Consider the following 22,992-nt stretch of genomic DNA (forward strand, 5'->3'; position numbering starts at 1 on the left):
TATTTTACGTAAATCCTGCAGCTGCACAGAAAGGCAGGATCATGTAAAAATACGGCCTCAACATCCTCCAAATTTACCTTGTGATTGATGTTTACGTGCTTCATCTTTTTTCTTCTTTCTCTCTTTTTTCAGTGCCCGATGGATAAAGTCTCTGTGGCATGATGTTGTCGCTCCCTTGTTGTCGCTTTGATCAATTTGACAAAATGCGCTGGTAAGTGCACACTGTGCCAGGCTCAGATGCAATGATGTTGACCAATCGTTGCTAAGAGTGGCATAATGTCATTATTTGGGTTGCCAGATTTGGGCCTTTTTTTTTTTTCGCCACTTCAGGGCCCTGGTGGTCACGGCGGGGCCCTACGCGGCTGCGTTTTTCGCGTATAGGGAGGGCCGGCCATGGATCCGAGGAGACAGTAGTTATAGCACAGTTAGCATTGTTTCATTATGTATTTATCCCCCCCCCACATCTGGGCCTGCTGCCAGTGTAGCGAGTTGATTCTTTTTGTATGAACATTCTCAAAACTTCAGTGATTTAATTTTGAAATGATTTTTATTTTGAGTTAACACAAGATGTTAATATATATTTTGTTAATCTTCCAATTATTTTATCAAACAAATCAATTCCGCATTGATACCAGTGGGGCAGTGAAGGTTATTAGTGAGACACACCCTCCCTTCACCATGCGGCAACTGCCCCTCCCTTTTCAGTTGGACTGAGCAGTCTGTGCTGGGGGCTGCACTTCTGCTGTCCACTCATGCCATGTTGTCTTGTGTTGTTTTGATACGGTAATTGCCCCAGTACCATTAAATCGAACCATGGTTTCCTGCGTGGCAGTCTCTCGCCTTACCAACCGAGCTACCCAGCCGCTTACACAGACTAAATCCCAACAAGGAACAATTCACAGTAACCTGTGATTAAACTGTCAATCCTTTTTTGTCTGTGGACTAGGAAACACCAAAAAGGCTGAACCGTTGCACTGAGTAAACACGGCATCTTTGTACAATCCTTAAAAAAGTATGAAATGACGTGAAGCAGGGACGGTCATGAGAGTTTTTGTCAGGTACGGGTCTACCCATTAGACTGGTTAAAAAATGTTCAAATACTGATTAATCTTCAAAATTGAGTTAATAAAAAAAACATGCTGGTCACAGGTCATTCAATCATGGGACATCAGTATATTTTTCAGAATTTGGGGCTTAAACTAAAACCCAGCCAGCAAGGCCAAGTGGGCCCCATACGGTTGGAAAGTGGTCAGAAACTGTGGGCCCCAGATGGGTTTGTCTGCAGTTTGCATGGTGGCCCCACCTGTGTTTGCCCACATTGCCTTACGTGGACACTCAGTGGGCTGGCTCACTACGCTAGCTGACTTGTCCACCGGGCAGCGGTGCGTCTGCATGGACGGCGCTCGCCATCTGCCCGGTGGACAACGGAGCCAGCAAGGCTAAGTGGGCCTTGCTGGCTGGGAACAAATGCACTTATTTCACCCCCATAAACTAAGCCTAAAATATCTGTTTTCAACATGATTTGGACTGTAGAAGTAGCTGAAAGGTGCTGATGAACTTGGATGTATGAAATATGTCTCATATAAGTAAGCCATAGAATGACTTGGATGTCTTGTTTGAGCAGGACTTGGTTTGCAGCTCTGCTTCCCTCAATGTTCAGCATCTCACTCCATCTAGTGGCAGCTCTTCATCAGGCCTTCCTCCCTGCTGCCCGTTGGTCTGCAGCAACAGAAGCCTGTCGCGTAAATCTGGCCGTGGATGGAGGAGGAACTCTGCATATTTGGTTAGAGAACAGAGAACTGGATGCCACTCTCATCGTTTGTTCTCAGCTGAAGACTAGAATGAGCACGGGGACAGGATCACGGCCAAAGTCTTCATTGGTGAGTGACCTCAGTCGTTGGTGTTCTGTCCGGCTTCACTGTGGCTGCGGTTAGTAATGAGGATCAGCAGGAAGCCTGACCCCTCAGCTGTGAATTCTGCTTTCATTTCCTTCTTAGGAAGATGCTGAGCTGACTCATTTCATTGGATGCTTTAGGAAATTGATCGTCAGACTTATTTTCTGCACTTCTAACTCACATCTTGGTGAACTCTCAGTCTAAAAACTCTAACTCCTGCTGGGAAGCTGAGTCTTTTATGAACTGATGTCATGATTGATCAGTGGAGTTTGTTGTTGTCTAAATTTAAGAAGGATTTCATCATTTATTGTTTTATTACATACCATCAGGCTTATTATTAGCCAAAGTAAAGGCTTTTTTTTTCATTATTACTTGCTATTTAAATTTAAATAGAATTTTTCTGAAGCTTTCGATTTTAGTCATTGTTTTTCAAGACATAAATTAAATATCAATCCGACCCAAAACCTTGACCCAAAAATCGAGTTTGACCTGAATCGCAGGGAAAGTGTATTGTTGCATCACTAGTGGAGACAATTCAAGTTTTTTTTAACTTTACCCACTGATGAGAGGATCCAAACATTTGCATCCATGAAACATATTTATGTTAAACAGAAACTCCTGTAAGGAAAGCATCACTCCTTTCAAATGCAGCAATTCAGTGTGAATAAAGCTGGATGTGCAAAAGCCCTTAAGGTAAAAGCAGGTTGTGACATCACTTTGGAGCCATCTTTTCTTACGAAGCACAGTCTCATCTAGAAACACATCAGCATAAACGTCGTCATGTGATGCAGACGTCTGCCTGTTTCTGAGGAAACAACATTTACATCAAATGTCAGCTTTTTGGCCTTGAGCGTGAAGTAACGTAGATTACATTAATCTGACAATCTCAGTATCAAACTGACAGAACTTTTGATGTTCTCCTCGAAGGATCTCGGTTTTCGTTCTCAACAAACCTCTGTGAAAGTGGTCCAAACGTTCCTGCTGCTCCTGAACCTCTGCAGCTCTGACTCACATCACCGGCATCTATTTGTGTGTTCGCCTGAAACAACACTGTTGTTGTTGCAGCACAACTGTGTTGTTGCACATTACACTAAAATCTTGTAGGTGCATATCTGTCCTCTAGATGGCAGCACAGAGCAAACCACAGGCCTCCACAAGGAAGGATTGATTTTCTGCTCAGACAAAGAGAACCCAACGGGCTGAATTAGAAGCTCTGTGAGGCGCTGAAGTGACAAATGAAGCCGAAAGTCTGTATTCCCTCTCTATGAACTCTGATTTTCATGCAAATGAAGACGTGGACAGAACTTGGCTAAACTGAAACAAACTGCATGCTGGGATTGCTGTGCTTGGATTTCAGCATAAAAAAGACTGTGAGAAGTTTAAACTGCAGCTGTGAAGTAGAGAGAAACTCCGTCTGCTCGTCCTTGATTTAATCAAAAACATCTAGTCTTAGACTTGAGGCTGTTTTTCCAGCTTTCACTTCTGAAACAATCAGTTCATGATCAATATTAGTCACTTTTAAAGCTTGTGACCCGCCTAATAAACTCTGCAGAGAGGGTTCAGCAGCAGGTCGCTGCCTGCCTCCTGCTGTGCCCAAACAAAGTTGAGATCCCCCCAACATCTGCCCCTCAGCTCGCCGTGAGCGTCCTTCCACAGCCAGATGCTGCAGGAATGACGCCGACCACTCAACATCTGTCTGCTCTGTGAGCCGATCAGCCCTTAATCAACAGCATCAACCTGAACAGAATGACTGACAGAGAGCAACAACTGTATTTAGGATTCGGAAAGTGATTTAATGTGTCATTTTAGAGGCGTTCATGTGTACTGAAGGATTTTCTGATCTAAAGTGTTTATCACTGACGGCAGCAGGCTGCTCGTTCCAATGTGCTTCAGCAGTTTGTGATGTGTTGATTATTTCATTTTGTCTTTGTAAAGATATCCTCCGATATGAGATAATTTTAGCTTTTATTTTTCAGTAGATAACATTTAATGCACCTGCATGAATCAGCCGGTTTAGAGAAAATAGTAAATTGGAATTGGTTTATTTAAAGCAATCAAAAAAAATCGAAAGAAATAAATATCTATGCACAGCTTCATCAAACTTAACACAATTAGTCATGATTAGATAGGAAAATAAAAATTAAAAGTAAAAGAGATCCATATGTACATCCACATACACATTTAAACAATACCATTACAATTACTCTGAGTCACGAATAGACAAATTTGTACTTATAATTACTTACTATTAAATGCAACGTTTGTCAAAAGAAACAGTTTAATCAATTGCTTGAAAAGAAGTGGGAGAAAGCAAATGTATTTGGGTTTATTTAACTATTTTATGATTTTTTTTACGTGTTTGTCATCTTCTGGTTGGTATTAAAAAGCAAGAACTGGAGCTTCGTTATTTTGCTTTAAACTGGATCCGTGTTTGGAATTTTCCAAATGAAAACTTCAGCACAAATCTGCTGTAATCTTTGTTATCTTTCTGACAGAAAGAACTCCATCATTTTTAGTGTTTCTTCGTTTAAAAAAAACCGTGTGCAAAATCAGTGACATCTCATGCGTATTGACTTTTGATTCCAAACAACCCGATGTTCTTTTGAACATTGTTCTCCAGTCAGAATTGTCAGGGTGGGCCCCACTTTTGCCCAATGGTGGCTGGGATAGGCTCCAGCAGCCATGTGACCCTAGAAGTGGCTCAGCGCTAAGTCAGCAGGCTCAAAAATGGGTGGATGAATGTTCTCCAGGTTTTCTGAAAGCCTGCAGGTTTTTTGTTCTTTTCCCTCTTTAGTTTTTTCTTGCTTTTAAGTTTAGGCCCTTCCGATCCTCGAGTCATTTGTGTTAAGCTAAAAGTCAAGAAAACCTCAGAGGTTTCTTGGGCAGAAAGTGGAAGAAGATCAGTTATAAAACTGAAAAAAATCTCGTTGGTATTTTACAGGATGGCGTTGTCAGCTAGTGGCTGATGGGAAGGACACCGACCTTCATTTGTCGTTTCACTGAAGTTTCCTGAAGATTCCGAACGAGTGGGACCATGGCAGAGAGTCCATGCGGACAGCGTTAATGAGGACGAAGGTTTGCAGCCTTCATCGGTTCATACAAACATCAGCAGCCGTGCACACAAACACACACTTGAGCAGCGGCAGCCAGAAGTCTGCAGCAGCAGCAGCAGCAGCATTGTGTATCAGCATTAGCCGCGATTCTTCTCCCCATAGCAGTCAGACAGCAGACTGTTAAAGCCCACCAGTGCTCCCATTCAAGCTACACCTGGTCAAGTTTGAAAACATGACTCAGGGGGCTTTAATTAGGCGCAATTAGTTACAGCGACCATGCAAAGACCTGGATGCACCCCCTGCTTTTTAGACCAGAGGAAAAAAAAGATGGGCTAATTAGGCTGGAGGCCACTTTCATTCATGTGACCTGTGGAGACCCTGAGCAGGCTGTTTAACGCCACTGCTCGGCCAATTAAAACTGGAATCCGTTTTAATGACATAAACAGACACCATTGCGTTCAGCGGGATGAGTTTTCCATAAGCCTTCAATGGATTATGTGAAAGGACAAACAGCAACAGGTGGTCAGCAGGGAGGGAGGAGAGGAAAAACTCCCAAACGCCCGTTTCAGCAGCAGCCTGCGTCAGCAAAGCAGCGGCTCGGAGTGACACCATTTCCGTGCTAAACGTGGTCCTGCACACGACGTCCCCCTGGCTCCTGCAATTCAACATGTTGCAGCTTAGGAGATTTTAAAGAAAATGTCACATTTCATGAAAAGAAAAGATAAGTGAGCCTGAATTGCAACACAACAAAGCATTTCTGTGGATCCCCGGGACCTCTTCTACCCTCCCAGAGGACCCCCACGAGGCCCCGAGACGCCACAAAAAAGACACTCCGCTTTTTCCAGCAACAAATTAGTTCGAGACACTTTTCATACAGCTCAATTTGATACAGCATTTGTGTCACTTAGACCAAACTGGTCATCACTTGTGAGTCATTTTCCTTGCAGCTGCTCCATTTTTTGTTTCAAAAGCCCACTGGCACCCTGCTGCTGCCAGCCTTCCATCCTCCGCAGGGAAAAAATCAAATAAAGAAGGAAGATGGCTCTATTATCATCTGATGTTAGAGGAGAGTGTTCTGTCTGCTCTGCTTGGATTTAACACCTGAAATTTGTCCTTTTTGTGTGCAGGGCTGACTTCTTCCTCCTGATGCAGGTCTGCTCTGCTGCGGCCATTCTGCGGCCTCGCTCCTGAACTTCTGATGTGGGAACCTGGAAGCTTTTGCTGCATTTGTTCAGGAGAAATCAGGAGAACAGAATATAGCTGACTATCAAAAACATACTTTACATACCATTTGACTTTACATTTTTCTTTAAAGTTGTGAGTTTATTTTTCATTGAACTCAGGCTAAAGTTGATTTTTTTTCACAGCCTAAGACTAATTTATGAGGATTTTTTTATATAAATAAAAATATCCAAATGTTACAGTGGCTATGCATCTTTTCAGGGACGTTTATGAGGAAATGCTTATTATTTTTAGTTAAAAAAACAACATTTTATTGATGTTAATTTTTAAGGGGAACACTTTAGAATTTTAAAACAGTTTTAGGGCCTGCTTTGATTTTCCTGTCTTCGCCAGGGCCACGCGCATAACGGAGATTCATTCATCCTTGCATTCATTCATTTATTCCTTCATTCATTCATTTGTAAATTCATGTACAGGATCAATTTTTTTCGCGCCTTGGTGTCTTCTCCTGAAGCCGGAGGCCTCAACCCGCTGGGACGCGCGCGCTTTCCTTTCCTGTCTTCTCCTGAGTCCCATAATTGATATTTTTAAATAATAATATATATTTTATTATAATTTATATTTATGTGTAATGAATTAAATAGTTCCCTGTTTATAATTTGCTCTATAACAGCGTGTTGTATTGAATAAAATATTCCAAATATTTTAATTCGACCACCACAGATTTGGTTTTTATTAATTTTTGCTTTTTACTGTTGATATTAATAATATTGGAGGAGATTGTTTATCTGCTGTTTACTTCACGCCCACATTAAAACAACAGACGTGTTTTAAAAAAAGCTGATGGTTTAATTCATTGTCATCGCTTTGCTCATCGGAACATTTCCACAGTGAGGATGAAGCGCCGTAAACTCCACGATTACCACGGGACGCTCTGCTGCTCAAAGAGCACATTTATAGCTTTAAATATCTTATTATAATATTGTACTTAGATAATGAGATCGATCCCCTCCTAGTTTGTTCACGCAGCCTTCAGGGGCATTTAATTTTAAATTTTCCCTATTTATTGGGATTTGAATGAAAGAAATCACAATTTCTCTAAATGAATGAGCAGGTGATCCGCCTCCTCAGCGCATGCGGGAGTCTGAGAGGCGCCGAAGAAGCGCGGCCGGCCGGGGGTGCTGCGCCACGGCGCGCCGAGCGCAGCACCGCGCGCCGTGGCGCAGCACCGCGCGCCGTGGCGCAGCACCGCGCGCCAGTCCAGAACGAGCTAAACACAGTGCATTATACTCTAACCTGAAAAACACAAGAAAATAAGATTTAAATGTGAAGAATTGATGCTTTCCTTAATCGCTCCTCATTTACATAAACACGTCTTAACATATTTGGGTAAATCAAATGTATCCCAATATTATAATACCAACATGCACTTATATTGGCCTGTGAGGGGGGGACAGCATGAGAGAAACTGGAAAACAGGAAACACTTGCGGGTCTTTACTGAGAGGAAGTCCCTGAAGTTCAGTCAGGGTGAAGGTGGCAAGGGTCTGGACTCAAAATGAGGTCAGGGGTTCATCCTCTGCATCCCCTGCATACAGTCTGCTAAGACAACAACAACGACACTAACAGCAACCGTAATAACAATCAAGATAACAATAGTGGCCATGGTAGCAAGCTTGATATTGTTGTCGTTGTGGTGCATTCACTTTCAAAATAATCTTCTGGGAGCTCATTTTGAAAATAATAACAGTAAAATTGTGCTCTTGCTCCTTGAATGAGCACAAAGGCAGTGAAATGAGGGAGATTTTCAGGACATTCTTTTGCCTTTGTGAGCTTGTTCTTTCATTTGCTCCTGTGATTGTTGTTGACAGACACTTCTAATCGCAGGAATTCTGTCGACCCGTGTGGCCTTGTGGGTATCAGCGCTTTAGCTGGATGTTTGTGGGTCCTTTCACAGCCTGCTAATAGGTTGACACAACGCACAATGAAACGCGCCGAGGTTAAGGTCTTCACAAAAAAACAAGAAGAAAAAGAGTGCGTGTGAAGGTGTGGATGGTCAATACGGGTTGATTTTTTTTTCTCGGCGTTGCTCACAGCTGAGGGCCGGCCCTGCATGTTCAACTGAATCGGAATGAGAAAAGATTTAAATACTTTTTCAGCGTGAGCTGGCCTTTTTAGCTCCACGCATCGGAACAGAGCAGAGTGAGGATGTCTGCGGAGAGATTTCTGTGACAATTGACGATCCACACACTCACAAAGTCAGTGAATGCCTGCATTCTCTGAATACACAACGATTTTCGCAATGACGACAACATTCAAATGTCTCAGGAAACCAGGATAGAAGTCATCAGTATTGTGAACACGCTGTTGCAATTAGGATTTCATCGTTTGAGAGGAGGTTTCTGGCCCACAACCTCCCACAAATGTAGGATTGTTTTCATTCAGTTGAGGCCATAATAAAGACTGAAGAAGGTGCCTGTTTTATGAGGAAATCGCTTTTATGACAACAAGAGATCAAAACGTGCTGACTCCTCAGTCTGGGCTTGTGTACTTTACATGTCATCAGTCGTTTTGACAGAAGTCATGGCTATAGCTATACCGTTAACCTCCTCTGGACATCACATTTTGGATTATATTACAACATACTGTTTAACCCCTTGACACCCATTGATGCAAATATGCATCAGACGACTCTCAAATTACCTTAATTTAGCAAAAGTATCAATAATTTTAGGTTTTTCATAGCTGGAAATACAAATGAATTTGCCAAAGAGAACCAAAAAAGGCACATCAAAAAAAGAGGCTACATAAAAAAAACAAAAGTACCAGCTGTTGACGATTTTTCTTTTTCTTTTCTTGTTTTTATCTTTGAAGAATTTGATCCTCAGATTTCCTGCGGCCTGCGCGTTCCTTAAACACTCCGCTGCCATGACAACGGACAACAGAAGCAGTGCAGTGCGTGTGTGTCGGCTCCTAAATGTCTCACAGAGGCTCCTCGAGCAGCCTGCGGGCGGAGGAGGAGCGGGACCTGGAGGAGCTGAGAGGAGCAGCGGCGGAGTTTTACCGGCAGAGCGGAGTCCCGCAGGAGCTGGAGGCGGCTCTGGACGAGCTCTTCCGGCGGCAGCCGCGAGACCTTCACGGCTTCCTGGTAGGACGCCGCGCCCCGCACCCATCACTGCCGCTGCGGGCTTTCTCTTATTATTTTTAGAAATGTGCTTGTCATTGCTGAGTGGAACAAATAAAGAAAAAAAAAAAAAACAGAAGATCCTCCTACAGTAAACCCCTAAGAGACTTAGCTCCAAGCGACGGATTGTTCCTGAACACAACACAATCTTGAAGGAAAGTGTGAGGGAGAAAGACACGAGTTTTCTAAGCTGTATTACCTCACTGTAAACATATGTAAGAGTCGAGCTCCACGTGACTTTTCAAACTTGACTTCCTGTTTGAATCAAGTTCGATAGCAAAAGTAACCGGAACCAAATCTAATCACCAAGTAACTACCGGTATGAGGTTACTTGGTGAGCCAGTCCCATCATGCCTCATTTTCACTGTGCTGTCCATTGTGGTCCTGTCTGGCATTTTGAGCATTTCTTCTATAACTGTACAACTTTAGGCTCCTCATTGGTTGTAGGTCCATAGAAAAGTGGAACAGACCGGTTAGGGCGGAACTATTGCCGAAACTTGCTGACTGGTTGGTCAGTACGACAAAAGAAAGCTCCAAAAAAGCGACTGTATTCCTCCATGCTACCCGCAGTCTTCTCTCAAACAACAAGACTAGTAAAAAACAAAGTGCCGATAACCAAGTTGCTGGATGAGCTCCATTGTTGTTGTTGTTAGCTTCACACCGCATGCGCCGTGACCCTCACCTGAAGTGTCTGGACCAGTCTGAACCAGACCGGACCCGACTGACTGTACCGTACCGCTTGTGAGAATTGGACAAGGCAACATCTCCTTCCTGGCATTTCAAACAAGAAGTAGCTGCTGGCCCCCCAAAAATCCAAAATCTTATTGATGTTATAAACTGACCAATCAGATGCCTCAGTAAAAGAATGTGGTCTCACATCAGACGTTCAAAACATTTGAAAGATTTTGTGTAGCCTGCTTTCAAGTGGTAGGGGTGAGCTTCTAACAAGCTCACTCCTGATTGGCTTTAGTGGTTGCCATATAAATGCTCTGCTTTCTGGTGTCATCTGTCTCCAACATGGCGACCACCGTATCCCACTCCCAAAAAATGGCAACCGAATGGACTTCATTTAGTTTGAAAGTATTTTCAATGAGTGACGTCTCACTCACTTAGTCCAGCTCTCATATACAGTCAATGGTCAGTCAATGGTCAGTCAATGGTCAGTCAATGGTCAGTCAATGGTCAGTCAATGGTCAGTCAATGGTCAGTCAATGGTCAGTCCCCATCAGTGGTGGGAACAGCTGGTTTCAAATGTAGTGCAATAAATAGCTTTACTTTGAGGTCTTTCTATTGAATTGTGAGTATTATTTTTTCATGAAACGCCCAGAAACTCGGGTATATGACAGGATACCGACCAAACTATTGTTTTAAACAGCAAAACAGTAAATAGTCTGAAGATAAAAAAAAAAAACACCCTAAAATATTTTCTCTTTTTGTTGTCGATGAATTTTAAGTTTGTTTCAAGTTCCTAAAAATGAGCTGAATTTTTAGAAACACAAACACATTTGAAAATTGTATTTTTAACATCTTCTTGTGGCATTTTCCTGATGGTGGAGGACATATATGAAGAAAATTAAGCATAACATAAAATTTCTGATTATTGCTTTTTGCAGATCATTGTGAATCAGGAGCAGACAAAAAAAAGCAGTTGGAAAAAGAGATTACTTATGACTTATAAATGAAATACGCTGAGTGGGTCACATGCTCCGAGCTCTCAGCAATGGGGAGGGGAAGGGGGAGACCTATCCTTTCAATGTTATGATGGAAACTCAGCTACAAAACCATTCTTTCTGGTAACTTTTCAATCAAATTGTCTTGTTCTTCTCCAAATGCTGCCACAGACTCCAACATTTATCATGCTAACTGAAGCCTTTGGTTTTTGTATTTGTTTTGTTTTTAGCTGAGCATTGCTCCGTCTGGTTTGTTCTTTAATGTTTGCTCATGAATAAACTAAAAGACTTTAATATTTGAACTTCCTTAGGAAGTCACAGGTTTAACCATCAGCTTCTTTTTCAGGCAGATTACTTTGACAAGCGCTCCGCTCCACCAAGGATCAGTAGACTCAAAGGACGGGAGGTCTATAACGCCAAAGGACAACTTTGTATCGAGGCAGAGGTCTTCTGTGTTGTTCGAAACACAGAAAAGGTAAAAGACATGGCCCATCACATTCACACATTGGTCAAGAGACCGGTTTCTTACAACAGAAAGGGTGCTATTGAAACCTGGCTGCAACCAGTGGTTTCCCACATGATCTACCAAAAGTCTCACACAGAATGGTCCAACTGTTCCAATACCAAATGCATCAGTTTTTAACCCTTGTGCTTTCTTAGATGACCCCACCCTTACATTGACGTATTCCTACCATGACAAAGGTGGATAAAGGTGGAAAGATTTCATGTAATCCATGGACACCAGTGAAGATCACAAATCATTGAAGAAAAAAGGTTCAGAGCACTGTCTAGTGGGTCTAGATGACCCAACTCCCAATGTTAAAGTGCCTAGGATAGCACAAGGGTTAAGGTTAAAAAACGTCTTAAACTCCCCCTCCAGTGAAAATCGTTTTATTTGAGTTTTGGACATGTAAGTGAGACATTTTTCTTATGAAAGGGAACAAATATAATAATAAAAATTGTTTAATTTTGCATTTCTGAGTATTTCTCCTTTTAAATGGATGTCAATCAGACTGTTGCAAAGACACTTGGTTTGAATTAGTGAGGTGTTGTGATGTCAAGACGGCACATGTGCATTAGGCAAGCTGCCTGATCTGCCCTGTCCAGCGTGTACATGAGCTCGGGTGCAGGAGAAGAGAAGATGGCACATTGCTGCATAACACAGATTCTAAGTGCATCCAAGGCTGGATTTTGTTGTTGGCCACATGCATTTGAAATAAAACTTAAAGTTAAAGTCCCAAAGGGGTTCTCCGCATTTGTGTTCTCTCTCTGACCGGGTTTGAAGGCAAACCAGAGGGGGTAAAAATAAAAACAAAAGCTAAATGGCGTATACTTGTAAAGCAATTTTCTACCTTCCCCAAAGCCCCAAAGCGCTTTACAGTCACAAACTCACTCACACACACATTCACACACTGATGGTGGCTCTGCTGCCAAACACTGGCACCTACCTTCCACCGTGGGGTTCAGTGTCTTGCCCAAGGACACTTCGCCACATGGGCGGGCAAGGAATTTAATGAATTAGTATTTGGAAAATTACTATGAATATTAACTTTCTCTCTGGCATTTTATTTTTTTATTTTATTTCCTGTGAGAGTGAATTCAACATTCTGCATGTGCTAGCATCAAATCAATACTGAGCCACAGCCAGTGCCGCTTGCTGCTGCAATATAGCCTACATTATAACGCAATTCAAAGCATTTTTCACATTCTTATCAATATCTTTTGGTGTGTAATTGTATGAAACAGCAGGGTCTGGTACACACATCCATTTTTGTCCAAAAAGTGTTGATGTGGAACCAAAAATATGTCACTTTCCACAGTTTCTTCATTGCTAAAGAGAAACTTGTGAGAATAGAGACTGTCAGTCAGAGTCATTTGTGCCCCCCCCCCACCCGCTTGTGTCAAGCTCTTCACTCATGCAAGACACGCGAGAAAGAGGAGGGGATCGAGGGCGGAGCTCCTCAACTCAGCGCCAATGGCCACGCCCATGTGGAGGAGATTTTGGAAAACGAGGCTTTTAGATAAACATGAAATATGGCTTTTTGAGACATTTAGGTTGTGGAATTTTGGTTAGAAACTTGAGAATCATAAATGAAACACCTCTGGGAACCTTTTTATATAAAAAAATGTCATAGGGGGACTCTAGGTAGTCTGGGGCCTTTTCAAAGGTTTTCTAAAATCTGCCAATACTTGATATCTATATTTTTAGTACAACACCAACTTTTATTGTTTATAGATATTTTTCAATATTTTACACAATAATTTCACAACCTGAAACTGCACAAAAAAGTTTGTGTAAATGTGATGATTTTTTCACTGTAAGACACTGTAAACTGTTTCTGTTTTAAAAATAGGTAAAGACTAAATAAAAGATGCTTGCCACTGTTGAATTTCCTTTGGCATAAATAAAGACTTTTTTTTTTTTTCGTCTTCTTCTTTGTGAGGATCTCAAGAAGGTCAAAATGAGACACTTCATCTCTCAGAACCTGCTCGTTCTTTATCAAACGTGTGGTCAGAATGGTTTCTGGATTGTGAGTCGTTGTGCGGCCTAAAATCTTGACATCTACTTTTTGAAGAAGCTCCTCCGTCTGTGTGTTTAGAGCATTTCTTCAGCTGCTGTCTCCTGCTGTCTGGATCCAGAGAGGACTTCATCTGACACTGATGATGAGGAGGAGAGGACTGAGCACGTGAGGACTGCAGCACAGTGCATCAACGGCCCTCTCAGCAACATGCTGAAGGACAGAAACCCGTGTGACCAGTCAGAGGTCGACAAAATGCTCAGGTAGATTTTGCATGAAGTCAAAGTGGAGACTTTCAGATCAATTCAAAAACGTAATAATAAAACCTGTATTTATCCATGTTCAGATGTTACACTTCACTGTGTCACAAAGCGTCTCTCATAATCTATGACCAACTGAAAGTTTCCATTAGACTTTAGAATTTTAGAAAATTATGTTGTTAACATGTTCTTGTGGCATTTTTTTTCCAATAATAAAGAACATTTATTAAGAAAATTAAGATCAAAATGACATTTCTGAGGATGTTGTAATTCAAATTGTGGTGAATCAGGAACAGATAAAAAAATGCAGTTTATCTGAGATGTAGACGCTTGTCAGGAACGAGAGATGGAGGACGCAAAATGCAGAAGACCAGGCTTGGTGTCAGAAAATAAAACAATAACAATAAAAAAACTGAAACATGAGGAAACCATGGGAGCATTCTGATCATCCAGTCAGACAAATACATCCATGAAATTTTGTTTTCCTGATCTGAGCTGGAATCTGGATCTAAACTATACGACCTGAAAGCTCCAATTTTGCTTTGCCATTTTTGTTGTACTGATGATGGGTGGGGGGTGTGAGCTCTAAGCTAGTAGGAGAGAACATAAACTGATGGGTGACGGCTAGTGGAGACGGGGTTGCTCCACGCCAGCGGTCCCGCCCACAACTCAAGATGAATTTTTGCTGAAAATTTTGGAAGAAAATATTGTCCTTGGAAAACTAAAAACACCATAATAATGGCTAAAAGACCACTAGAAACAATTTGACAACAGGTCAAAGTTAATCGGAAGGTGACTTTAAGAGTCTGAAACCTGTTTTGTGTTGTAATATTGTGCAAATATGTAGTCATTTCTTCATGACTCGCTGCCTGGAGGAGATGGAGGTGAAGAAGAAGGTCCATTCACCCAGGATGGATGAAGAGTCCAGCCCTTTACCTCCACCTACACAAGACAAAGACAAGAAGATCAGAGATAAAGGTAGGAGGACAATGTTAATGTTGGGTCACAAGGTTTTGTCTTCAGGAATTACCACAGTTCATCACCTTTGTCTTGACTGCAAACAGAGCCCACATGCTCACCCCTCCACCACCATGCTTACCAATGGTTGAAGGTGTGTCTGTGTTCATTCTGGGTTTAGTTTTAGTCAAACACCCTGTTGTGATGTAACTCTGACAAATCTCCACTTGTGTTTTTTTCCAGTTGCCGTTTTGTGAAAGTCAGTCATGCTGCAGTCTTTTTTAGACAAAGGAGACTTTTTCTTGCCAAAAGTATTCTTTTAATTGTGCTGCCATGCATTTAAATGATTAACTCACTTGACGAGGCCTGCAAAGTCTGCAGCTTTTGTTTTTGTCTAAGCTTGAGTTTAATGATGGGTTTTTCCATTTTTCTTTTGGGTTCAAGTCAAGAAAAAACCTGTGTGTGAAACAATTTTAGATGTTTTTATTTGTCAAAACATATTTTTCCTGTTAAACATGTCTTTAGAAGGTTTTTGGAAGGAAACGTGACATAAAGCAGCCTTTTTTAAAAAGTTATTTTCTACTTCAGGTGGAGAGTGCTTCCATCAGAACTCCCGTTTCCTGCTGAGACTAACACCTGTCATCCTTTCTCTGCCAACTCTAATGTAATAAATAAATACTTGTCTGTATTATTTATACAATCTATATTAACTAAAAGGTATTAATCATTGGGCGGCACGGTGGAGCAGTGGTCAGCACTCTTTTCTCACAGCAGGAAGACCCTGGTTTAATCCTTGTGCTATCTTAGATGACCCCCCCCCTTCCATTGACGTGTTCTCCCTACCATGACAAAGGTGGATAAAGGTGGAAAGATTTCATGTAATCCATGGACACCAGTAAAGATCACAAATCATTGAAGAAAAAAGGTTCAGAGCACTGTCTAGTGGGTCTAGATGACCCAACTCCCAATGGTAAAGTGCCTAGGATAGCCCAAGGGTTACATCACAGCTGGGTTCTGTCTGTATGGAGATCTCCTCATGGATGTGTGAGATTTCCTCCCACAATCCAAAGACATGCTCTATAGGTGAAGTGATGACTCGAAGGTGTGGTTGTGTGGTCCTGCAACAGACCTGTTCAGGGTGCACCCGCCTTCGTCCAACATTAGCTGGGTTCTTAAAATGCACAGACGGATGATTTCAAGTATTCCTGACGTGGGTATCTTTTAAAAATGTGTTTTATAGGCAAAAAGAACAACATTGTAGAAACCCCAGCGGAGCCACTGGAGCCAGTTCTGCATGGGAGCACAGCTATTGGTTCAGTGTCGCTGGCTGTAGCCAAAGCTGGGGCTGAACTTCAGCAAATCCCCCTCTATCATCACATCGCAGCCTTGAAGAGCTGTCAGGTGTGGAGCTATTCTCATTAAGGCAGCATTAATGGGTAGTTCTCAACGCTTGCTTCCTGCTTTCTTAAGGACCAGGATAGGTTCCACATCCCCGTCTCCTTAGTAACCCTGATCTGCTGTGGGAGGACTTCTCCAGGAAAACTCAACCTCCTGGAAGAAGTCATCCTTGTCCCCAAACCAGGACAGGGAGTCAAACAAGTAATCATAAGTAGATCTGAGTTTCTTCTTGTTTTTTGTTTTATGTGTGCACTGCTGCTATGCTCATGGTTTCTGTGCCTGTCTCTGCTGTTGTGGGACCTTCTACATTTTAATAGTTTCAGCATTAAAACAAAAAAACAAAGTAAAGTGTGGATTTTTTTCCCATCAGATCGTCACCACGACCCTCAAGCTACAGAAGGAGATGATGAGAATAATGATGACAATGAAAGCTGGGGTGAGGGACACTGCTGCTCAATGGAGCTGAAATGTATATGTTGCTTAGATTTCTTAACTAATGGCTGTATTGTAAAAACTATCAGTGGATTTTGCTTCTATAGAGGAACGCTGAATGCCTGATCGTGGCAGATGAATGCTCCTATAAAAGCAGTCAGCACTTGCCCTTCGTCACCCTCATCTTCTTTCTGCTGATCATAAAAACTCATCTGGGTCATTGTCCTCCAGAATAAGCATAAATGACATGAAAATGTGTCACATTTAGCTTCTAAACATGCTGCAATGGCCTCATCACATTTTTAATAAAGACATACTTAGTATTGTTGTTTAAGTAAAGTCTAGAGTTGTTTTCAATAGATCCGTTTAGGGACATTTATCATGGTGGAATGAGTAAAATAACATGGCAGAAATGTTGATAAGAGGAGCTGTGTTTGCTTCAAGGCTGTCCAGGCTATTGAATGTGACAGAGGAGCGCCGGCCGTGAGCTTCGAGCGCCCTGAGCAGCCTCTGGATCTCATCACAGAGGCCTGCTCAAACCTTCAGCTCCAGCTGGGGACAGACGCTCATTTAGCTCTCAACTGTGCAGCGCACAAGCTCCTGGACCATGTAAGGCGAGGAAAACACTCTCAGGGTTACATGGCTTCAGCTGCAGGATGTGGACTCACAGACAGAATGCTGACAGAGCAGCAGAAGAGTTCACGCTGTTTCTCTCAGTCCAAAGGGAAGTATGAAGTCGCAGCAGGAGTTTTGAAGTCTCCAGATGAGTTAGTGGACTTGTACCAAACCCTCCTCCACAAACATCCAGCTGTGGTGACTTTAATTGACCCATTTAGGGGGGAGGTAAGTTCAGAGACATTTATGCAGCTTTCCAATAAGTTAGGATGTAAAATAATATTGTGAAATAACGCATACTTCATTCTCTGAGTATATATGAAGGCTGTTCTGTTTGATAGGACAAGGAGCAGTGGCAGAAGCTCAGCAATGCAGTTGGAAACAAATGTTCTCTGCTCTCTGAGGTCACAAACGTGTCCCAGCTTCCTGCAGGAGGGAAAAGACACATTTTGAAGCTCGTCAATGAAACCACAATCAGCGACCTGATCCGCATCGCATCACATCCTGGTACGAGAACCCAACAGTTTTTCTGAGATTCTTCTTCTCCTTTGCAGCTTTCAGATCCTGCAGAGCAAGCAGCTAAGTAAAGGAGGAGGGACGTGTGCTTGATCAGTGTAAAACCAGGAAATGTTTCAAGTCAATACAATCTGTTAGAGTCCCACTCTGATCATATTTTAAACTATTGCCAAAGCATTCCCAGTGGTCTCTTCATTCTGATTATGCCGTTTTTTTAGAAAAAATCCAAACATATGTGTCTCTTCCTAGGACATAGTTTCTGCAGAGCAGCAGGAGTTCAGCAGAAATTCACCTCTGAGTTGTGGGCTGTACTCTAGGCATAAAGCAACCCTGCCACAGCTTCCCATCACCTATCTTTTTGCCCTCTCTCCTGCTTGCTTACAAGCCCTTACACTCCCAAACTAACGTTAGCGCTGCAACTAAAATGGCGAGCAATATTGTTACCATCCATCGGTTCTGTTTAGATCCAGATTCCAGCTCAAATGAGGAAAACAAAGCCATATATGGATCAATTTGTCTGACAGTGGATGATCAGAATGGAGCAGAGCAGGGAGCTTGTGGCTCATCCAGTGTATTTTTTACATAAAAAAAAGCTCTTTTTTTAAATGACATATTTTGTCTGCTCCTGATTCAGAAATATCTGAATAAATAAATATTCAGGAATTCAGTTTTAAGCTTTATTTTCTTTACATATGTCCATCATCGTCAGAAAAATGCCATAAGAACATCTTAAAAACAACAAAAACACCATTTTCATTGGAGTGGTTCTTTAAGGGAGTGTTAGTCTGGTTTTAGACCACATTATTAAATATTTTACATTTCTATTGCTGTGTTAACCCTTGTGCTATCTTAGATGACCCCACCCTCACATTGCCGTGTTCTCCCTACCATGACAAAGGTGGATAAAGGTGGAAAGATTTCATGTAATCCATGGACACCAGTGAAGATCACAAATCATTGAAGAAAAAAGGTTCAGAGCTCTGTCTAGTGGGTCTAGATGACCCAATTCCCAATGGTAAAGGGCCTAGGATAGCACAAGGGTTACACTAAAAAGCCCCCACCATCAGGAAAACACGTGTTACCCTTGTGCTATCCCAGGCACTTTAACATTGGGAGTTGGGTTCTTTCCCCACTACTTACATTTGTAATGTATTGCATGGCGGTGCAAAGTCACTAACTCCACATCCGAATCATTTGATTCTAAGTCGATCGTATAAACGGTTAAGGAGTTACACTTCAAAGAGCGTTGTTAGTTAGGTGATGTTGGTAAAAGAGTACATTTTGGAAAATATCTCTGATGTACTAGATGAGCTACTGAACATATAATAGATAAAGTTTAACCACAAATTCTTTCTTATTGCCTCACGCCCCTTTTTTTTCACAGCAGATTGTTTACAACCCTGCTTAGCACCCCCGTCTGACTGTATCAGAGAACTGGAGTGATGTCAGACAGAACATGGTTTACTTCTGGTTCCAATGAAATAAAGTCGAATCAGTCGCCATTTCTTTAATGATGTGGATGCCGCCATAGAGCCAGATTACGTCAGTAAGCAGCGATTGGTCTAAATTAGTCAGTCATTGTTTCTATGGCAACCACTTTTATCAATCAGTAGTGAGCTTGTTGGAAGTCCACACCCCTTTCGCTGAAAGTGGGCCATACGAAATCTGTCTTTCAAACATTTCGAATGCTGGGCGTGGTGGCCAGTGGGGACCACCTACTTTCATTGAGGCATCTGATTGGTCAGTCTATAGCTTGAATAACTTTCACAACAGAAAAAATATCATGAAAATTAGATCATCAAGAAGATGTTAAAAAGGCGTCAGATCAAGAATGGTTGTTCTGACCAGTAGAATGACTGAGTAACAGCTGTTTATTTCTCTATAGATGTCTGTGGGTTTTGGTTTCTTGAACCAAGCAAGAACTTCCTGTTTGGAATGCCAGAGGGAGGGGTCACTCAGTCCAGTTCTTATACACAGCCCCAACAGAGCATGTCTGAAAGAGTGCTGTTTTTGACCACGCCCATTTTAATGCAGTAGTGGCATCATTCAACGTGCTTAAAGATCTCTGTTTTCACAGCTGCAGTGAGGCCTCAGCAGCCGTCTTAAGTCTGTGCCTCAGACAACTTTTTAATGTGTGTGTTTGTGTGTGTGTGTGTGTGTGTCTTGCAGGTTCAGTGATGCTGGGGGTGACAGAGAGTGAGCCCTGCAGTGACGCCTCTCTGTCAGATTTGGTAAATTTTGCATCTTTTGTTTCTTTACTGATTTTTTTGACTCGTGGTGAAGGTAGAGCGGTCAACCCATGATCGGAACATCGCAGGTTCAGTTCCCGCTTTGTGTTGAAGTGTCCTTGGGCAAGACACTGAACCCCACCTTGCCTCAGGTGGAAGGTTGAGGCCAGTGTTAGTCAGCAGGAACCTCCAGTAGCGTGTGTAATGTGTGTGTGAGTGGGTGAACGGGGCTGCGACTGAAAAACGCTTTGGACCTTCAAAAAGATAGAAAATTGCTAAATAATAAAAAAAATACCACTTTGAAATGTTTACAGTGAGGAAAAGTGTGTCATGTTTGAGCTCAGTGTCATCTCATCTCTAGATCAGTGTTTTTCAACCTTTTCTGAGCCACGGCACACTTTAACCTTAAAAAAAATCCCGCGGCACACCAGCATCCAAAAATTAAAAAAAAAGGAGAAACTCATAGTCTGTATTGATCTACAGCCCCTCCACAATCTCACATGCATTTTTGAGATAATTGTTACAGAAAAAGCTGGAAACTGCAGCTGTTTTTTTCTCTAAAAGATGCAATAAAAGATAAGTTAGAAGATTTAAAAACAGTTTGTGTGTTCGTTGGATTCAAGACGTTTAACAACAGATCTCCTTGTGCGCTGTCACTCTCACAACCCAATGCATCATGGGAGATGTAGTGCATAAAACGGCCGGAGATCGGTTTTCGGAGCTTCAGTGTTTTGTTCACTTGTTCCACGGTCTGATACCGGATTCTGTGGAAAGCTACACCGCTAAAGACGAGCTTTAGCTGGTATTTTTGTTGGAACTGAGAGACTTTACGAGCTAAATCGGGACAAGGAAGTGAAGACTTTAACCACTTCTGATTGGTCAGACTGATGACATGTGATTAAGCCTTCAAGAATGATTGGTGGAGACAGTTAAAGGGGCGGGACTTTTCCAAAATACAGCCGAAGGTGCAGCTGAATCGCGGTACCGTCATTCTTATCAAAATGTCTTTAATAAAATAAAATAAACGCAAAGAAAAAGTATTTTATGATCTTTTATATTCCTAACTCCTCAGTGTTTTATCAGGGCCTGTTTGGATGAACAGAGAGCTGAAATCATGGAGATGGTAATTGCTTTTAGATCAGTTAATGAGGGCAATTTCCCACGGCACACTTGTGTGCCGCGGCACACTGGTTGAAAAACACTGCTCTAGAGGATGTGAAGAATTGAAGCAGGAAGTGAAGCTCTCCATCTTGAGGGGAGTGAAAGTTGTTGCACCTTGGCCCGACAGGAATCATGACAGTTTTTATGGGGTTGCTGTTCGGTTTCGTTAACAGAGATTCAGTGGAGACACAGGTTCACAGCTGCTTTCCCCCCCTCAGGCTGTGGGTCTGGGCCTGGACTACATCAAACTGGGAGGTCTGCACGGTGCTGAGAGAATGACCAAATACAACCGACTGATTTCATTAGAAGAAGAGCTGGCCCAACGGGGAATCCTCGGTGGGTTTTTCTTCCTCTCTCTTCCTTCTTTTTCTAGCTGCCCAGAGAAAGAGCGGGCAGACAAAGCCAGGGGGAGAGAGGCAGGACGGTGGGCGCTTGAAAGCACACATCTCTCCCTGAGAGCTGCATTTGAAAGGAGGCTGTGTAAGAAATCATACAAATGTGTATTTGCCTGTGAGCACATAAGAATGAAAACCCCCTACCTTGAATCTGTTAATTGGCTGCCTAATTACACACAAGGACAAATGCTTCTCCATCCCTGGTTTCTATAGAGGCGGGCAGGCAGGGACAGGAGAGTCGATGAGAGATGAGCGCATGTCTGCCTTCAGGCGGCGGCCACGCTCACCCTGCATGTGCATCCCTTCCCATCTTCATGGTGACAGTTTTTCAGCGGAATAGTCTTTCACTGCAGCTTTTTTTTTTTTTCTGTCTTACCGACAGCGAACAAGGACAAACACTCGCCTCCATTCCCAGGAGCCGTCCTCCACAGCGGAGACACTCCAGTCTGAGGAAATCCTGGAACATCTTTCAGCATTTGGTCCTTTTTTGTCACATTAAGAGGCGATCTACATTGCTTTAAATTCTTTGTTATAATATAACATGGTAAAAATATAATTTGAGATAAAATAAATGAACCTGAAACCATTCAGAGGGAGGCTGTGGCCAAACACGGCCCTCAGAAGAATTTCCACTTCACCTTTGCAGCATAAAGCTCATATTGTGAGCTGCTGTGCTTTCTTATGCAAAAACAGAGCTGCTCTTATGTCGGAATTACTCACCTCCGCAAATGTTCTCCACACACAGACGCTCTTGTGAACCTTTGTGATCCTGTGCAGAGCAAAGTACAATGAAGATGCAGGGCTGGAGGTCGGCTCTGCTGCGTGTGACCGCAGCTCTTCAGAGCACGCTCCGTTCTGCAAGTTCTCTTGGTGTTTTTTTTTATTTTTATCAAAGAACATGTTTCAAGGAACATACTATTTCATTTCATTTAAATGGCAGGCTGCTTCTGTATTGTAGAATAAAAAATGAATAAAAAAATGCAGATTATGTGCAACTCTTGGTTCTCCTTTGTGACAGCAAGCTAAAATCCAATGAAAAGAACAACCAGATCGTATAGATTCAGTAACGAATGCATTCAAAACATTTAAGTGATGGAAGAAAGAATATGAATAAATATACCCTCTGCCAGGCAGGGCTTTACGGGAGTCAGGGACGAACAAACCGGCCCCTGACGGGCTGAACGTCATGACTGGTCAGCCCCACCCCCTGACCCCTATCATGACATCTCAGAGAAAGTTTAAAGTTTAAAAAAATGGTTCCAGAAGAGCTCCTCCTGCTGGGCTGAGGCTGCAACCAGAACCTCAGTAAACCAATACTGGCTTTAGACACTCATCCATACGTGAAAAGATGCATTTTCAAAATAAAGCTGAGCATTTTCTGTTTTTAGAGTCATTTATTTGGTGCAACAGAGAGAAACCTAAGGAAGGTCTTCAGGAATAATCCTTCTGAAGTGTTACAGATTTTCTGACAGAAGAGAAGGAGTTATTTGATAAAACAATAACATTTCACTTCTAGATATGAGTTTTG

The 22,992-nt window shown here is 42.3% G+C and overlaps 1 protein-coding gene across 4 annotated transcripts; it reads left to right on the top strand.

Annotated features, from left to right (window-relative positions):
• Window positions 1-8,960: 8,960 nt before the first annotated feature.
• On the top strand, window positions 8,961-22,459 carry eno4 (enolase family member 4). 4 transcript variants are annotated; one of them, XM_023963698.1, is made up of 13 exons: window positions 9,000-9,277; window positions 11,330-11,458; window positions 13,584-13,765; window positions 14,610-14,740; window positions 15,960-16,120; window positions 16,190-16,318; window positions 16,488-16,553; window positions 16,994-17,158; window positions 17,267-17,392; window positions 17,506-17,671; window positions 19,850-19,911; window positions 21,243-21,405; window positions 21,847-22,459. In XM_023963698.1, exons 1-13 carry the CDS (start codon window positions 9,107-9,109, stop codon window positions 21,912-21,914), a joined length of 1,719 nt encoding a protein of 572 aa, XP_023819466.1. In that variant the 5' UTR covers window positions 9,000-9,106; the 3' UTR covers window positions 21,915-22,459. The 4 variants fall into 4 exon arrangements, with proteins under 4 accessions (XP_023819464.1, XP_023819463.1, XP_023819466.1 ...); XM_023963696.1 differs by lacking the exon at window positions 21,847-22,459 and adding an exon at window positions 21,678-21,840 and having other exon boundaries at window positions 8,961-9,277; window positions 16,994-17,392; XM_023963695.1 differs by having other exon boundaries at window positions 8,967-9,277; window positions 16,994-17,392.
• The last annotated feature ends 533 nt before the right edge of the window (window positions 22,460-22,992 follow it).

The sequence above is a fragment of the Oryzias latipes genome, chromosome 15, assembly GCF_002234675.1.
Source record: "Oryzias latipes chromosome 15, ASM223467v1".
Lineage (NCBI taxonomy): Eukaryota > Metazoa > Chordata > Actinopteri > Beloniformes > Adrianichthyidae > Oryzias > Oryzias latipes.